The 16,040-nt window shown below is 39.5% G+C and overlaps 2 protein-coding genes across 6 annotated transcripts in view; both read left to right on the top strand.

The window, feature by feature from the left end:
* The first annotated feature begins 3,013 nt into the window (after positions 1 to 3,013).
* LOC130919884 (ribosyldihydronicotinamide dehydrogenase [quinone]-like) lies at positions 3,014 to 4,680 on the top strand. The gene is made up of 6 exons (XM_057842507.1): positions 3,014 to 3,180; positions 3,245 to 3,418; positions 3,503 to 3,633; positions 3,701 to 3,814; positions 4,175 to 4,276; positions 4,337 to 4,680. The coding sequence occupies exons 1-6, from the start codon at positions 3,177 to 3,179 to the stop codon at positions 4,634 to 4,636; spliced, it is 825 nt and encodes a 274-aa protein (XP_057698490.1). The 5' UTR covers positions 3,014 to 3,176; the 3' UTR covers positions 4,637 to 4,680.
* A 5,515-nt stretch (positions 4,681 to 10,195) lies between these two features.
* The window catches only part of LOC130920134 (scavenger receptor cysteine-rich type 1 protein M130-like), a 28,186-nt gene continuing 22,341 nt past the window's right edge, over positions 10,196 to 16,040 (top strand). For all 5 annotated transcript variants that reach the window (XM_057843070.1, XM_057843069.1, XM_057843068.1 and 2 more), the window contains exon 1: positions 10,196 to 10,390. In XM_057843070.1, coding sequence (XP_057699053.1) covers positions 10,270 to 10,390 — 121 coding nt within the window. In that variant the 5' untranslated portion in view covers positions 10,196 to 10,269. The remainder of the gene's footprint in view (positions 10,391 to 16,040) is intronic.

The following is a 16,040-nucleotide window of genomic DNA, read 5'->3' as shown; positions in this document are numbered from 1 at the left end:
AATGTCCTGCCAAGTAAATTTATGAAGTCTATGGCCAAACATAAGAAGCAGTTCTCTGATGGATAAATCATCTGAAGTAATGACAGCAATGTTCAAAGGGAAAGAAAAGGAGGAAATGACAACAAAAATCAAACAAATCTCACTCAGATTTATCAACCACAAGACGCACTGAAGTACTGCCTGATGATGTGAGTAAACAGCTTTGTGACCCCCAGATGCCATTTCTCTCATTGAGCAGTGTTTTACAGTTAAAGTTACTCTCAATAATTATTATGTTTGACAGACTTAATGACAGAGCTTGTCATTTATGTTCTGACCAAGTGAACATGTACTGTACTACTTTTACATGTTTTCTTTTTTGTCCAGCAGTGTTTTACAGTTACAAATGTACTGTCAATTGTTATTGTTTGCACCGTGAGGACAGATCTTGTCAATTATTTAACTTATATGTGTAAACATTGTACTAGCACGTTTTTTTTTTGTATTTTTAAGTTTAAAAAATGTTTTGTTAACTTATTTTTATTTAATGAGAATGTACATTGTATTTTTGTTTGGTCAAAAGAAGACCACCTTTTACCACCTTCAACCTGCCTTGTAATTGACCGACATTAATTAATGGACCCATGCTTGTATGAAAAAAATAATTGTAGACCTTCGAGATTTGTAATTGAGGACCACTGCTTTATTTTAGGGCCTGTTCTCTTTGCACTTTATCTCCTACCTTTAGGATCAGTTATTAAAAAAAAACAATCTCTTTTCATTTTTATGCTGAAGACCTGCAGCGGTATCTGCTCCTGAGACACAACGAACAAACTGTTCTCACTAAATTGATGGAGTGCATATCCGATTTGAAGCAGTGGCTAGCACAAAACTTCTTACATCTTAACGAGAGCAAAACTGAATATAGTACTTTTGGCACACCTTCTATGATGAATGCCCTTGAGCCCAACTCTGGCTCCCTTTTTAAACACACGTTAAAAATCTCAGAGTGATATTCCATAGCAGGCTCAACTTGAAAAACAGATTAGTTCTGTTGTAAGAGCAAGTTTTTTCCAGCTCTGTCTCTTGGCCAAAGTGAAGCCTTTTCTTAGTCGCCACGACCTTGAGAAAGCAATTCATGCTTTTATAAGCTCAAGGCTGGACTACTTCAATGCACTTTATGTTTGTCTTTCCAAGTCCTCAATTTCTCATCTGCAACTTGTTCAAAATGCTGCTGCTTTATTTTTAACAGGTACATCTAGACGTGAACATATTACCCCCGTGCTATCATCGCTCCACATTTTAGAATTGATTTCAAACTTTTACTGTTTCTTTTTTGCGGTTGCTGCTCCAGGTTGTGGAATAGCCTTCCCCTGAAATTCACACCACTACGATTTTAGGCCTTTTTAAGTCTCGGTTAAAGACTCACCTCTTTCGACTCGCATTTCCCCAGATTAGGGTAGCCTCAGCCTGGTTTTATTTCTTAAGGGTTTTTATTGTTTTCTGATTTCATCTATTTTATTTGCTGTCTGACTTTGATCGCGCGCTGTTTTTGTTTCATTCCTTTTTTAAAATGTCATTCTATAATACCGTATTGGCCCCAATATAAGACGGTGTTTTTTGCATTGAAATAACACTGAAATAACACTCGACATTATACCCATTCAGGACGCTAGATGGCGCCAGATATCATTGAAGCGATGTTCTGTCATGACAGATCTCAGCTACTTTCCCCATTCAGGACGCTAGATGGCGCCATATATCATTGAAGCGATGTTCCGTCATGACAGATCTCAGCTACTCTTTTTAGTTTAACCAGTTTGAATTATTTTATTGCGATGTTTTTTCCTTATTCAGATTTGTTTCAAGACTACAATTACAGTTAGACTTCACTGATGGTTTATGCAGTTATTGCAATTTTGTTGTTTTATCTCAATAGATTGGTTTATTTACATTTCAAAAACCAAAAGCCATTCATTAAAGAATGTGATTGCACTGTAGTTGCCATATATAAATGTTCGGATATTAAGATTTGAATGAGGCAAAATAACATGCTTTTTCTCTCAAATATATTGTTATAATCATTCGTTTCGGTTGTACTGTAATCATTTGCTGTATAAAAATTAATTTGGTGTTCAAAAAGTCTTTTTCAAACTTGAGTCTTGAAAAGGGGGTCGTCTTATAATCAGGGCCGTCTTATATTCGGGCCAATGTGGTACTTTGCTGCCTTTTATTTATCATGAGCCATGTTTGTCTTTGTTGTAAAGCACTTTGAGGACCTTTTGAGTTTTGTAAAGGGCTATATAAATAAGACTGACTGACTGACTCACTCACTGACTGACTGACTCACTCACTGACTCACTCACTGACTGACTCACGCACACACACACACACACACACACACACACTCCCTTGCTGGAAAACTTAGTAAGGGTAGACTCCCTTGCTGGAAAACTTAGTAATCACAACTACTGTGACTTCTGGGCGGAGGCGAAAGTATTGAATAATTGTTAAGCTCCCATCTGAATATCAACAGAGTATGTGGCTCAAATAACGTTGCGGAATTATGGAGACAGCACTACTACGAGCTGTTTAACTGTATTAAGAGTGATAAATACATACCCGATAATGTTGAGCTAAGTGAGATTTTAATGGTAACACTAATCATTTAATTAATCATAACAAATTTTCTATTTTTTTGATACAAAGGAGGGTACCCAAATATATCATCTGTATTCTTTCTGGTATGCAAATCAAGTTCAAATTAAAGTGGTAATTTCACAGCAAAACTAATGCCCAGATATTAAAAATATACAATAAAATCTTTCAAAATTACAACCTGTTCTGATATAGTAGAGTGTTTTTATAGGCATTTATTTATCAGTGTCACGGTCGTCAGTTACAAATGAAAATTCAAATGTCATATGGTGTTTAAATAGTCTGATGCTAAATAAAGTAAAGGAAAATTTTGTAAAATGAAATGTGTTCAGCATGTCTTTTAGGTGGAATATTATGCCCATCTATCTGTTCCTCTGTCAGGCCTTCTGGATGTTATCTGATTGGGCCTTGCTGTAATTAGTGCGTTCCTCCACCTGGTAGAAACAATTGTTCTTCCAGTATAAAAGCCCTTCATTTTGCGTCAGACAGCACACCAGTTCGTGATCCCTCACTCTCTGTTGTGGCAACAGGCTTCGGAAATGTGTAAGTTGAATTGTGGTTGTGTAAAATGATCTCAATGTTTTATTTTTTTTTTCCCTCCCCATAGCTTTGGCAGGAAAGAAAGTCCTCATCGTGTATGCCCACCAGAGTTCTGGTTCTTTCAATGCTGCTGCCAAAGATGCTGCTGTCGAGGTTCTGACTGCCAAAGGCTGCACGGTGAAAGTGTCCGACCTCTATGCCATCAAGTTTAAAGCCACTGCTACAACGGAGGACATTCAGGGTAATGTTTTTAATGGAGAAATCGATGCTGTCGTCCTATTTGGTCGTTTCGCGACCTTAAAATGTGGTCATTAACTGTCCACAGGTGAGGTGAAGAATGCTGAGCACTTCCGTTATGCCGACGAGACCAAAGATGCATGGGAGAGCGGAAAATTGGCTGTTGACATAACTGAGGAGCAATGCAAGCTTTCAGAGGCTAACCTAATCATTTTCCAGGTAAATGTCTCTTCACAAAGGTTAGTCAATCTATACTGCGTAACTGACATGAATGCATTGTTTCCAGTTCCCCATGTATTGGTTCAGCATGCCTGCCATCCTCAAGGGCTGGATTGACAGAGTGCTCACGCTTGGTTATGCTTACTCTGATGAAAAGCGCTATGGTCAGGGTATCTTCAAGGTGAGCATTACAGGGAATGTGTTTTGGCTAATTGCTTATGAAACTAATTACCACACTGAGTTACTCTAAAGCACAGGTGTCAGATTCCAGAAAGGGCCAAGTGGGTGCAGGTTTGCTTTCCAACCAATGAAGAGGACCTTTTCACAATCAGATCTTTTACATGTGTAATCAGTTAAACTTTGTCAGGTGCTGCTTGTTTCAGTAGGAAGTTCATTGGTTAAACTCTCTGCACGGTATCGGTTGGAACAAGATCCAGCACCCACTTGGCACTTTCTGGCATCTGTTTGACACCTGTGTTCTAAAGGCAACATGACCGTGCTCCATTTTAGAACGAAGCTGTATTTACATATTCTCTTGCAGGAAAAGAAGGCTATACTGTCCTTCACTACTGGATCTACAGAGTCAATGTTTAGTGCTAATGGCATCAATGGAGACATGAATGTCACACTATGGCCAATTCAGGTCTGTAATGCTGAGACAAATTGTGAATGACAATCAACTAAATGTGTGAATTCGCAATAGAATGGCATCCTGCACTATTGCGGTTTCAATGTTCTGGCACCTCAAATCTTCTGGGCTCCATCTACCCTCCCCCGTGAGGCGAGCAACGCCCTTCTCCAGGCCTGGCGCAACCGCCTTGAGGGTCTACTTGACGAGGCCGCCCTGACGTTCACGCCCATGGACTACTTCGATGGGGAGGCGGGCTTTCGACTGAAGCCTGAGGTCCAGCAGAAGCAGTCTAGTGAGAAGTTTGGTCTCACTGTGGGCACTCACATGGGAATGGCTGTGCCACCCAACAACATGATGAGGTCTGGAGTTTGAATTTGTTTAACATCAACTAAATAATAAAAGCCCTTTCAAATTTACTTTTGGATATTTGTACTAATTTTATGACGTGTGGGTAGAGTAGCCAAAAATTTTACTTAAGAGTAGCGTTCAAAATATTAAGAGTAGTCATCCAAACAAATGTACTCGACTAAAACTAAAGTATCCAGTGAGAACTTAAGTAATGAGAAACATTTTGAGTAACTTAAAATTTTAAATTTGGCTATCCGGCACCTCCCGTGCAAAGAAAATATGTGGACCGGCGATTTCTGTGGCTCGTTCGTCGTGGCCTCTGTCCGGTTCTTCCTTCGGGGAGGTGGTGGTGTATAAAAACACTCCTTGTATGGACTTTTTTCTTAAAAACCAGTGGGGGACAGTCAAAGTAAACATGCCATCGAACTCTCCTTTTCGTTTCCTCTCCCCCCTACGCTTTCCCACTTCTATGCCAAATTGGCAATGTCGGTCCCACTGAAACAGGACATTTGCGTGTTGTTTTCAGCACCAGTTTCTGTGTGCGCTCCAGAACCTGTGCCAGTCTCATCCCTGTGCTTTCATATGTACTTTGCGTTCCGGCATCTTTTGATTTACAAATTAAGCACTGACTGTACGGGAACCCATTACATAACCACATTAAGCCAAAGATTTTTTTTTAAATGATCAAAAGTAGAGGAAAAACGGGCATGAAAATCTCTCACCTTTCGGCGAAATTCGCAGTTTTGAAGTCAAAGGGCGACCTACGTGAATTGCGTAGATCCGAGGAGGAATTCTTTTTGGGAGGGGGGGGGGATCGGGAGGTTTTATTATAATCATCATGTGATTAACTTAGTACGTAAACTGAGCACTTAAGAACACAGTCAGCAAATCCTTCTAGATGCTTCGCTGACGAGAACCAATCATCGGCCCAAGCTGCGTTCCATTATTCCAAACGCGCGTACTACTGACGGATCTGTCGTTCACTTGAGTAAACTAATCCATTCCGGTTCGTTCAGTAAAAAGATTCGTTCGTTCGCCCCCCTCATCTCCCTCCCCGCCCAAATGAATCGTTCGGTTAGTGAACGGGAAGTGACGTTGCCGAACGAATCACCAAAGACCGCTTCGCAGTATAACTGAACGGGAAGTGACATTGCTTGGTCCCTCCCTCTCTTGCACATTGACCACTCGTCGTAGTTTCAGAAATGAGTGACACGCGATGATATTCTGCTTTCACAGACAGCCTCGTCTCCCTCCCGCTGCTGCAAAAGCGAGGGAGAACTTCCGCGTCGTCTGTCCTAGTTCTATTGGCTCAAAGTCATGGCTCGTGCTTGCATTTCGATTTTGGACACGGTTAAACATTTTCCTTTTTGAGGGGGAAGTGGGGGTTTGGGGTGGGGGGCGCACGGACTTTCTTTAGCATGATCTTGCTCACATATACAATGCTGCTGCTACCAGCCAACGCGGCATGCTTGCTGTCACGAAAATAAAAATAAATCGAAAGTTTAATTTCTAAATATGGAACGACCAACACATCATATTTACCTCTCGCTCTGTTGTATTTTTGTTTTTTAAGATGATCGTATTGAATTTTTGCACTGGTATTAATAAAATAATCCGGTCAGCTCCCCTGTCGTCCCCGCATCTCAGATCGTCAAATGCTGACGAGAAATGTTTGCTCATGATGTCTCCTTTCTACTCTCAGTCTGTTAAGAAAAATGTAGACATATTGCGACATCTCCCGTGTCCGCGCGCTTTGTTTTTGGGCGCTTGAGTAGCACATGATGGACGGATTGACATAATTTGTCAAACCAACCGACACCCTCTGACACGAGAAAAAAAACACTCGGAAAAAATTGACATGTATATAGTTTCATTGCAAATCAGTATTATGGTGATCATACTAAATCTTTTTTTTTCTGTGCACATATGAGGTAAATATCGCTGCCATGAAGCCTCCATATAGTGACAGTTCTCTGCCCGCTTCACTGCCGTCACGCGACCGCAGCTCAGCTTTTGCTTGCCTCGTAGCTACGCGTGTTTTAAATTACTGTAAATTTGATAGTATATCGTCATAGGTACAGTCCCAAGTCTGTTGAGAAAAGTAGAACACTAAACCATGCTCGCTAGATTTGTGTGGTGGTTTTGTCTGTTTGAGCAGCATTTGATAGGCTCCACGTTAACAAATATGTGACAGTCATTTCCTTTCATTTTGACTCGTACACCGCATAGTCATTACTGGAAAGTCAAGTTAGCAGCAAGCTAGGTCAGGAACCGGAGGACCGAATCACTGAACGGGAAGTGACAAAACTCAGTCTTTCCCCCCTGCCTGCACGCTGGCTGCTTATTGGCCACACGTGGAAATGAGTGACAGACGCCTTGATTCTGTTTCTGCTCCCTCCCCTGCCCGCGATGAAGCTGGCGTCTGATTGGTCGTGTGCGATGTCAGAAGACGCTGCCGCTTGCTCAACGCCCTCCCACGCAGCGAACAAGCGCCACCAACTTCATAGAACGAATCAGTGCAGATGGTGATTAGTTCGGTCTCGTTCACCCAAACAATTCGTTCAAAAAGAACGAATCGTTCGCGACCGATACAACACTAGCGTGTACATGGAGTGCTCGGAGAGCCTTCGGTTGCATTGCAAAGCTGCGAAAACAAAAAGCAGGCCTTATCCACATCGGGGCAGACCAGAGCGCAGCATACACACTTGCCTGTATTTGCCAGCAGATTGAATTTGGTGAGTAATGGTTTCAATCGTTTTCACGTTTTGCGATATAAAAAAAGTTACTGCCATTCGTTGCAGCTTGCGTTGAACACTGCCAGAGCTAGCCAAATCTCCCATGAAAAAAAATAGCTCCCGTTAAATTGGCATCAAGCTTGTGTATTTAGCGGTAATATAGACGAAGAAACACACTGTTGAGTCAAATTAAGCGGCATTCTCTCGGATGGAGGGGGCGCCTCACATCGCTCCCGTCGTCCGCCGGAGATGCGTTATTTTCGGCTTGGATTTGAGCTGACGGCCGGTGTCGGCACAACAGCGGCCCGACGAGTGGTGGGAATGAGTCTTTCTTCTTAAAGCTTTTCAGAAATACAGGGACCCCTCGTTTTTCGCGGTTAATGGGGACCAGAACCCGCCGCAATAAGTGAAAACCGCGAAGTAACGCCCCAACCCCCCCCCCCCTTTTTTTTTTTTTTTTGCGTGTTCAATGCATTTATTCAGATTTTACATTGGAAAAAAGATACATATATATAAGACATGTTTTTTCACCAAAGTATCATTTATAAATGGTTTTCAAGCACTTCAAAATGTAAGAATTATAAGTTTTAAACATGTTACTGCCCCACCGAATTATTTTTAAACAAGAATAAAGTAGTTAAATGCTTGGCTTTATTAAAAGCTTCATAGTGAGTCTACTCAAACCCTCTCAGGCTTTGGTAAACGGTGATTGGCACATGTGCAAAGTTTTTCTTTTTATATATATTTTTTTGTTTGAAGCAACTTATTTGATTGAATAATAAAGACACAAATGTGCCAATGGGCCAAAATATGGCCCAAACGCAAAACATTACTTAAATGGAAAAATTTGTTTCAATCAAGAATAATAGTTTTCAAATGCTTTTTTTGTCTCAAATTTATTATTGCAATCAAAAACATTTTTATTGAAGCTACTTTTTGGGATTAAAAGTATATACTGTATTTTGATTGAAGCAACTTTGTTTTTGATAGAAGTAACTTTGTTTTTTGATTGAATAATAAAAACACAAATCTAACTCCATCGTTATTGAGTGAGAAAGAAATTAAGAAAGCTTTAAAACTAAAAGCCACCGGGGAGTCTGTTTTTTAAAATATTTATATTTCATTACATAGACATGCGTCGTAGGGAAGGGAGATTGAGGGATAAAAAAGAGATGAGGCTGCTAAAGGCAGTGGATACCTCATCAGCTGGGTGAATAGCAGACCTGGTAAGAACAAGTTTGCAAGGATAGTCGGGTATTAAATCCAATTATAAACACAATTACAATGTTATTTTTCTATAAGATTTTTATGTCATTGCTTTATTAATCATTAGGTGCTAGAGTTGTTAAGTATGGATAATAATGAAATAATAGTTTTAAGAAAACTGCTGTTGGTGGCTCAGTGACCATCTGGTGTGGTTTGTTCTCAGATGACCAAGTTGAGGAAGGAAGTTTTGATGCAGAGGTTGAAGGAAGAAAAGAGGCAGACTGACTGAGTCACAGCCAGAAAGTGTTGATGACAGTTTTGATTTCTATTCACTGTTGCCCCCTCCCAATTAAAGTATGTCACAGTCGCAGCCAATTATTATCTAAAGCTGGTTAAAATTGAAGTTATGTTGTTTTAAGGTGTATTAAATACTTGTTCATGTGCCCCTTTTGATCTACGAGCACCCACCCCTCCACCGGTCTCTGCATGGCCCTGCTGAAACACAGTGTGGGTCGACAGAGCTCAATATTTTGTTGGGGTGTACAATACAGTGTACTGGAATATATTTCCTCCACACCCTTCTCACCTTTTTAACCCCTGACCCATTTTCATGCCTGGAAAAATCAGTGAGCATTCGAGTGCCTTGCCCTCTAGTGGAGAAAATGATTACTAGTTTGAGTAGTGAATACTGTAGTTCATAGTTACTATTATGAAATTAAAAGGATCATTTCTCCGTTTTCCATGGTCAATCGATGCCAAATAAAAACTGGCGGAGAGAGTTTTAAATCCGCGATTTCGATTCATGTTGAGGGCAGCGCTCTGTCAAATACTTAATTTGTTACGGTGCTTTAAAGATGCGTGATTAAACAGGCTTGCGTGATCAAAGAACGACAAGCTTGCGTCTTATTGGTTTAATGGAGTCGTGATTATTGTTGCCACGTCTAATTGGTGAAATTAGTAGCGCTACTCTTGGCACTAGCATCGCTAGCAAAAAAAAAAGGAGAATAAAGAGGAAAAATGTGACGACTCTTGTGTAGCCCAAGGTAGCGGCGTAAGAGCATTTTTTCTTCACAAATCTCAAGTGAAAAGTATGGCTTAGTAAAACGTAAAAAGTACATTTTTCTCAAAAAGTTACCCAAGTACTGTAAATGTAACGGAGTACATGAAACGCGTTACTACCCACCTCTGCGTGTGTGTATACATTTAAGACAGTGTCACGTTAAAATATATTCCAGAAGTTGGAAATTAGGAATGTTGGCTAAACTGATTAAATTTGCATGGAGCACTAATTTAGTTGGACTTTATTTTGTGAATACAAACCTGTTGTCAATTTCGTATCGCACCTTCTGATTTAGTTTTGGAATGTAATGAATGATTTAAATGATAATTTGTTTTTTTAATACATCTATTGAAGTATAGCAATTCTGTTCATTTGTTTTGTCTCAGTTTGAGCTCGATAGTACAGTATGACTGCACACTCCGTGTGGTTGTTTTCGAATGCATTTCTGGTTGCAGAGTTTAAGGTCAGTTGAGAAACAGTTCACATTCCAGAGAAAATGTCAACATGACCGTTGGTCTAGTTTGTGAGGCAACATGGATGAAACAGAAATGACTGTGTATATATATACAGTATAAATAAGGATCTGTAAGTGTCCATACAGTTCTGTGTGATTTACTTTGTATGTAAAATCACAGTACAGTACTTTTAATCATACTATGTGTCAGCGGTATTTTGTTGCTGCTTGCTCTGTACTGCTTCTGTTTTGGAGTTTTCATCAACTGGTGACAGAAGTTGACAGTCTCAAAACTCAGCAGGATGATACAAGCCAATCCAACGGTAAGAAAATAAAACATTACGTGGATGTTAACTTCTCTCATAGAGATATGCATGTAGAACTTCTAAGCGCAGTATTATTTCACTGTACGTATATCAGCAAAAGCTGTATAACTTGACTGGACCGATTGCTCATATTCACCGAAAGGGCTTCAGTTCAAATATAGTATTAAGACTGATTTGCGAAAGGGCTAGGGGTCGTGTTTGAACAGTAGTGGTGTAACTCTCGTCATCAATTTATTGTATTTTAGAATTGATTGGAATGGTCTTGGCTTTGTCTGTCTCACCTATGAAGTCTGGGTCCTGGAGAGGTTTTGTGTCGGGGATCGTTCAGTCTTGAGACCAATCTTTACAGTTGCCACATTATCACATTAAAACATGAAACTTATGTAAAAACATGGAAATAATGTTAAAATGTCATGTGAAAATGATCATGTTCAAAAGTGAGATTTATCACATTTTAAACGGGTGTAACGGTACAAACAATCAAATGCTCGAGTAATAAATCGAGTAGCAAATTTTTATAATACATTGATTCCTTGCTACTTCGCACTTCAAACTTCGCGCCCTCAGTCCATTGCGGATTTTTTTTTTCCAATTAAAAATTAAAAAATACAGATGAGCTGTCCCGAGCTGATCGCGTTGTCTCACTCTCCCTCCCTCCTTCTCTCCCCTTTGTTGGTGGCAGTGCATTAAAGTTAACGATTGTCAGAAGTTTAATGTTTGATCTTGCCAGAGAAGCGAGATTCAATGTGCTGCATGCCAATCATCATTTAACTTGTTAAACAGTTACTGTGGCAACTCATTGTGTGTAAGTGAGCAGCTTGAGCAGATTTGAGTGGACTCACTAATAGAGCATTTAATAAAGGCAAGAATTTTTCTGCTTTATTCTTGTTTAAAAATAATTTGGTGGGACAGTAACATGTTTAAAACTTGTCATAATTATTACATTTGAAGTGCTTAAACATTTATTAAAATCTACATATACCAATATTTTTTTAATTATTATTATACTTTGTGGGGAAAAACGTCTTCTATGTATCTCTTTCCAATGCAAAATCTGAATAAATACACTTAACACAAAAAATAAACAAAAAACGCGGCGGGTTCTGGTCCCCATTATCCACACAAACAAGGGATCACTATCGCAAATGTCATATTGTTGTTCAAAGATTCAATATCGTATCATCATGAAATTGGTGTTTTACACCCCTAGTTAAAACTTTGAGTGTAATGATACATCGTTCTGGATCAATATATCGATCGGTTAAGCAATGATCCAATCAAATTGCAAAGCATTGATCAACATTGTCGTACTTACGAACGTCTCTACATACAGAATTTTCAGGTTAAGACAGGCCTCAACGGGGAAATATTGCCTCTTGTTACGAAGGCAAAAATACAGTAGGATGGAACTCGCAGCTCAGTTTACCGAACGTAACATACTTATAGCTGCTCAGCCATTGGCTATTGCATAGCTTTCCTAGCATTCAATTGGCTGAGAGGGACCTCTACTGTATATACCTTAAACTCTACAACCAGAATTGTATGCCAGCATCCTCTTCATTCGCTCCTCCTGTTCCGACAGCTTTACATGAGTGTTTATATTCTGTACTCTGTTGTTTTTTTACATTATGTACTACTCTGATTTGATGATTATTGTGCAATAATCTAATTGTAACATGTATTTGTTACATGTTTTGATGCATTTTAAGCCCCCACATCCTAAAAACATGCATCGTACGCTGATCGAACACTAAATTGTCCCTAGGTATAAGTGTGTGCGCGAATGGTTGTTCGTGTCCTTGTGCCCTGCGATTGGCTGGCAACCAATTCAGGGTGTACGCCGCCTACTGCCTATAGTTAGCTTGGATTGGCACCAGCACCCCAGTGACCCTCGTGAGGATAAGCGGCTCGGAAAATGAATGTCTAAATTTTGGGGGGCTTGGAACGGATTAGGGCATTTATAGGGGAAACTATTTACAGAATTTTAAAGTTACGAAACTCCTTCCAGCACCAATTAATTTTGTAACTAGAGGTACCACTGTATAACATTTTTTCATCAAAGGATGGTTGTCTTTAAATTGGTGGAAACATTTCAGCAACCAAATCAGCAAAAACATAAAAATTGTTTTCTTATTGCTTTAGGTCAGAGGTCAGCAACCCGCAGTGCTTTTGCGCTGCACCTGGAGTTTTTATTTTTTATTTTTTTTAAATATAAAATGGAAAAAGATAGAGGAGGAAAATATTTTTTTTGTTTTAATATGGATTACATGGAGGACAAACATGACACAATCATTCTTGTAATTGATAAACATTGTAATGAAGTTAATCTTGTGGCAGCATCGTACAATAGAGTAGTCAGGTGGTGCGTCATTCTTTTTAGGATGCACTGCAGGGAAAATAAACATTTAATCATGAAGGCTCATTATGTATTTGTAGCCAACTTAGTCATTTTAGTTGTAGGCTAATATAGCTAATATGCAGGAAGTGGACAAAACAAATCAACTATGGTTTAGGTCCGCCTTTTGTGGCAATTACAGCCTCAATTCTCCAAGGTATTAATTCATACACCTTGTGAATTGTTCCCAAAGGTATTTTAAGCCATTCCTTCTTAGAATACCCTCTAACTCTTTTAGAGACGATAGCTAATACACAGGGATTGGACAAAATAATGGAGACACCTTAAAACATCAACAAAACTAATTTACTATGGTGTAGGTCTGCCTTTTGTGGCAATTACAGCCACAATTCTCCATTGTATTGATTCATACAACTTATGAATTGTTCCCAAAGGTATTTTAAGCCATTATTTAGTTAAAATACCCTTCAACTCTTTTAGAGGCGGTGGAAATCGACATATTAATTGAATCTCTAAAACTGACCATACATGCTCAATAATGTTGAGATCTAGGTTGAGGACTTCATTAGAATGTTCCTCATGCCATTCCTAACAATTATGTTCAATGATTATGATGCGGAAGTGTTAGGTGTTTCCATTATTGTGTCCAACCCCTGTAGATACAGTGGGGCAAATAAGTATTTAGTCAACCACCAATTGTACAAGATCTCCTACTTGAAAAGATTAGAGAGGCCTGTAATTGTCAACGTGGGTAAGCCGCAACTATGAGAGACAGACAGAATGGGGGGGGAGGGGGGACAGAAAATCACATTGTTTGATTTTTAAAGAATTTATTTCCAAATTAGAGTGGGGGAAAAAAGTTTTTGGTCACCTACAAACAAGCAAGATTTCCTGCTGTCAAACAGGTCTAACTTCTTCTAATGAGGTTTCACGAGGCTCCACTCGTTACCTGTATTAATGGCACCTGTTTTAACTAATTATCGGTATAAAAGAACCCTGTCCACAACTCAGTCAGTCACACTCCAAACTTCACTATGGCCAAGACCAAAGAGCTGTCAAAGGACACCAGAGACAAAATTGTTGACCTGCACCATGCTGGGAAGACTGAATCTGCAATAGGTAAAATGCTTGGTGTAAAGAAATCGACTGTGGGAGCAATTATTAGAAAATGGAAGACATACAAGACCACTGATAATCTTCAATCTGGTGCTCCATGCAAGATCTCACCCTGTGGCGTCAAAATGATGATAAGAACGGTGAGCAAAAATCCCAGAACCACACGGCGGGACCTAGTGAATGACCTACAGAGAGCTGGGACCACAGTAACAAAGGCTACTCTCATTAACACAATGCGCCGCCAGGGACTCAAATCCTGCACTGCCAGACGTGTCCCCCTGCTGAAGAAAGTACACGTCCAGGCCTGTCTGCGGTTCGCTAGAGAGCATTTGGATGATCCAGATGAGGACTGGAGAATGTGTTATGGTCAGATGAAACCAACATAGAGCTTTTTGGTAGAAACACAGGTTCTTGTGTTTGGAGGAGAAAGAATACTGAATTGCATCCGAAGAACACTATACCCACTGTTAGCATGGGTGTGGAAACATCAGGCTTTGGGCCTGTTTTTCTGCAAAGGGACCAGGACGACTGATCTGTGTAAAGGAAAGAATGAATGGGGCCATATATCAAGAGATTTTGATTGAAAATCTCCTTCCATCAGCAAGGGTATTGAAGATGAGACATGGCTGGGTCTTTCAGCATGACAATGATCCCAAACACACAGCCAGGGCAACAAAGGAGAGGCTTCGTAAGAAGCATTTCAAGGTGCTGGAGTGGCCTAGCCAGTCTCCAGATCTCAACCCCATAGAAAATCTGTGGAGGGAGTTCGAAAGTCCGTGTTGCCCAAAGACAGCCCCAAAACATCATTGCTCTAGAGGAGATCTGCATGGAGGAATGGGCCAAAATACCAGCAACAGTGTGTGAAAAGCTTGTGAAGAGTTACAGAAAATGTTTAGCCTCCGTTATTGCCAACAAAGGGTACATAACAAAGATTTGAGATGAACTTTTGGTATTGATATTTTCCACCATGATATGCAAATGAATTCTTTAAAAATCAAACAATGTGATTTTCTGTTTTTTCACATTCTGTCTCTCATGGTTGAGGTTTACCCATGTTGACAATTACAGGCCCCTCTAATATTTTCAAGTGGGCTAACTGTTATTAGAACCATACAATTAGTGGTTGACTAAACACTTATTTGCCCCACTGTATATAATTCATGTGTTGCCTTCATTGTAAGGCTTATATAAGGCTTTTAATTTTTTTGCAGCTCCAGATAGATTTGTTTTGTTTTTTTGTCCAATATGGCTCTTTCAACATTTTGGGTTGCCGACCCTTGATTTAAGTAAAAAGTAACTGATTGTGTTAAATGTGTACAAATAACGTATTAAGTTGATTGGCTGGTCTTAAATTTAATTGAATCCAAATCTTGGCAGACGTTGTAAATATCATATTGGCATTCATAATATCATCTTGAAATTGGTCATTTACACCCTTACTAATGTTCTGAACTTCTTTAGATTGTAAAGTGCACTACTTTAGCCGTTTAAAGAGGAAGCAAGCGTATTTGCACGTCAAAGTCCAAATGATCTTTACTATAAGTCAACAGAAAGTACTACAGTATATATCATGGTGCTAAACTGTTTACTGATCACAGATAGGGAAAGTCGCCAAAAATTTTACTCAAGTAAGAGTAGCTTTACTGGAAAAGAATATCACTCAAGTAAAACTAGTCATCCCCAAAAATTTACTCAAGTATAAAAAAGTATTCGGTGAAAAGAATACTCAAGTAATGAGTAACTGCTTACATTGCATGATTTATCTTTTAAAAAAAATGTTTTTTCTCAGCACGTTACCTTTATGATTATACTGTGCTATAATCTTTTACATTTTAGGCGAGAATAATATGGTGACTCTCGTTTTCCGCAGTTAATGGGACCCCCCCTCCCCCCAATAACTGAAATCCGCGAAGTAGAGGTGTACCTTATTTACAAAAAATGTTTTATTATTTTTTTGGTGTGCTCAAAGTACCGTCATTTTTGGACCATAAGCCGCTACTTTTTTCCTTCATTTTGAATCCTGCAGCTTATAGTCCAGTGCCGTTTATTTGTTTATTTATTTTGGTTAATAGATAACACTTGATTTGACAGCGGCGTCATAAGACAATCATAATTAGAACATGACACTATCATGGGCATTACTGAATACCTATGACGGATGTCATCTTTTACATC

The sequence above is a fragment of the Corythoichthys intestinalis genome, chromosome 8 (assembly GCF_030265065.1).
Source record: "Corythoichthys intestinalis isolate RoL2023-P3 chromosome 8, ASM3026506v1, whole genome shotgun sequence".
Classification (NCBI taxonomy): Eukaryota; Metazoa; Chordata; class Actinopteri; order Syngnathiformes; family Syngnathidae; genus Corythoichthys; species Corythoichthys intestinalis.
This window is presented reverse-complemented; position numbering and strand designations above follow the sequence as displayed.

Excerpts from the sequence above, each read along its gene's own strand:
- LOC130919884 (XM_057842507.1), top strand. Across the intron at positions 3,815-4,174 it reads ATGGTCAGGGTATCTTCAAG|GAAAAGAAGGCTATACTGTC; the intron begins GTGAGCATTACA and ends ATTCTCTTGCAG. Across the intron at positions 4,277-4,336 it reads TCACACTATGGCCAATTCAG|AATGGCATCCTGCACTATTG; the intron begins GTCTGTAATGCT and ends AATTCGCAATAG.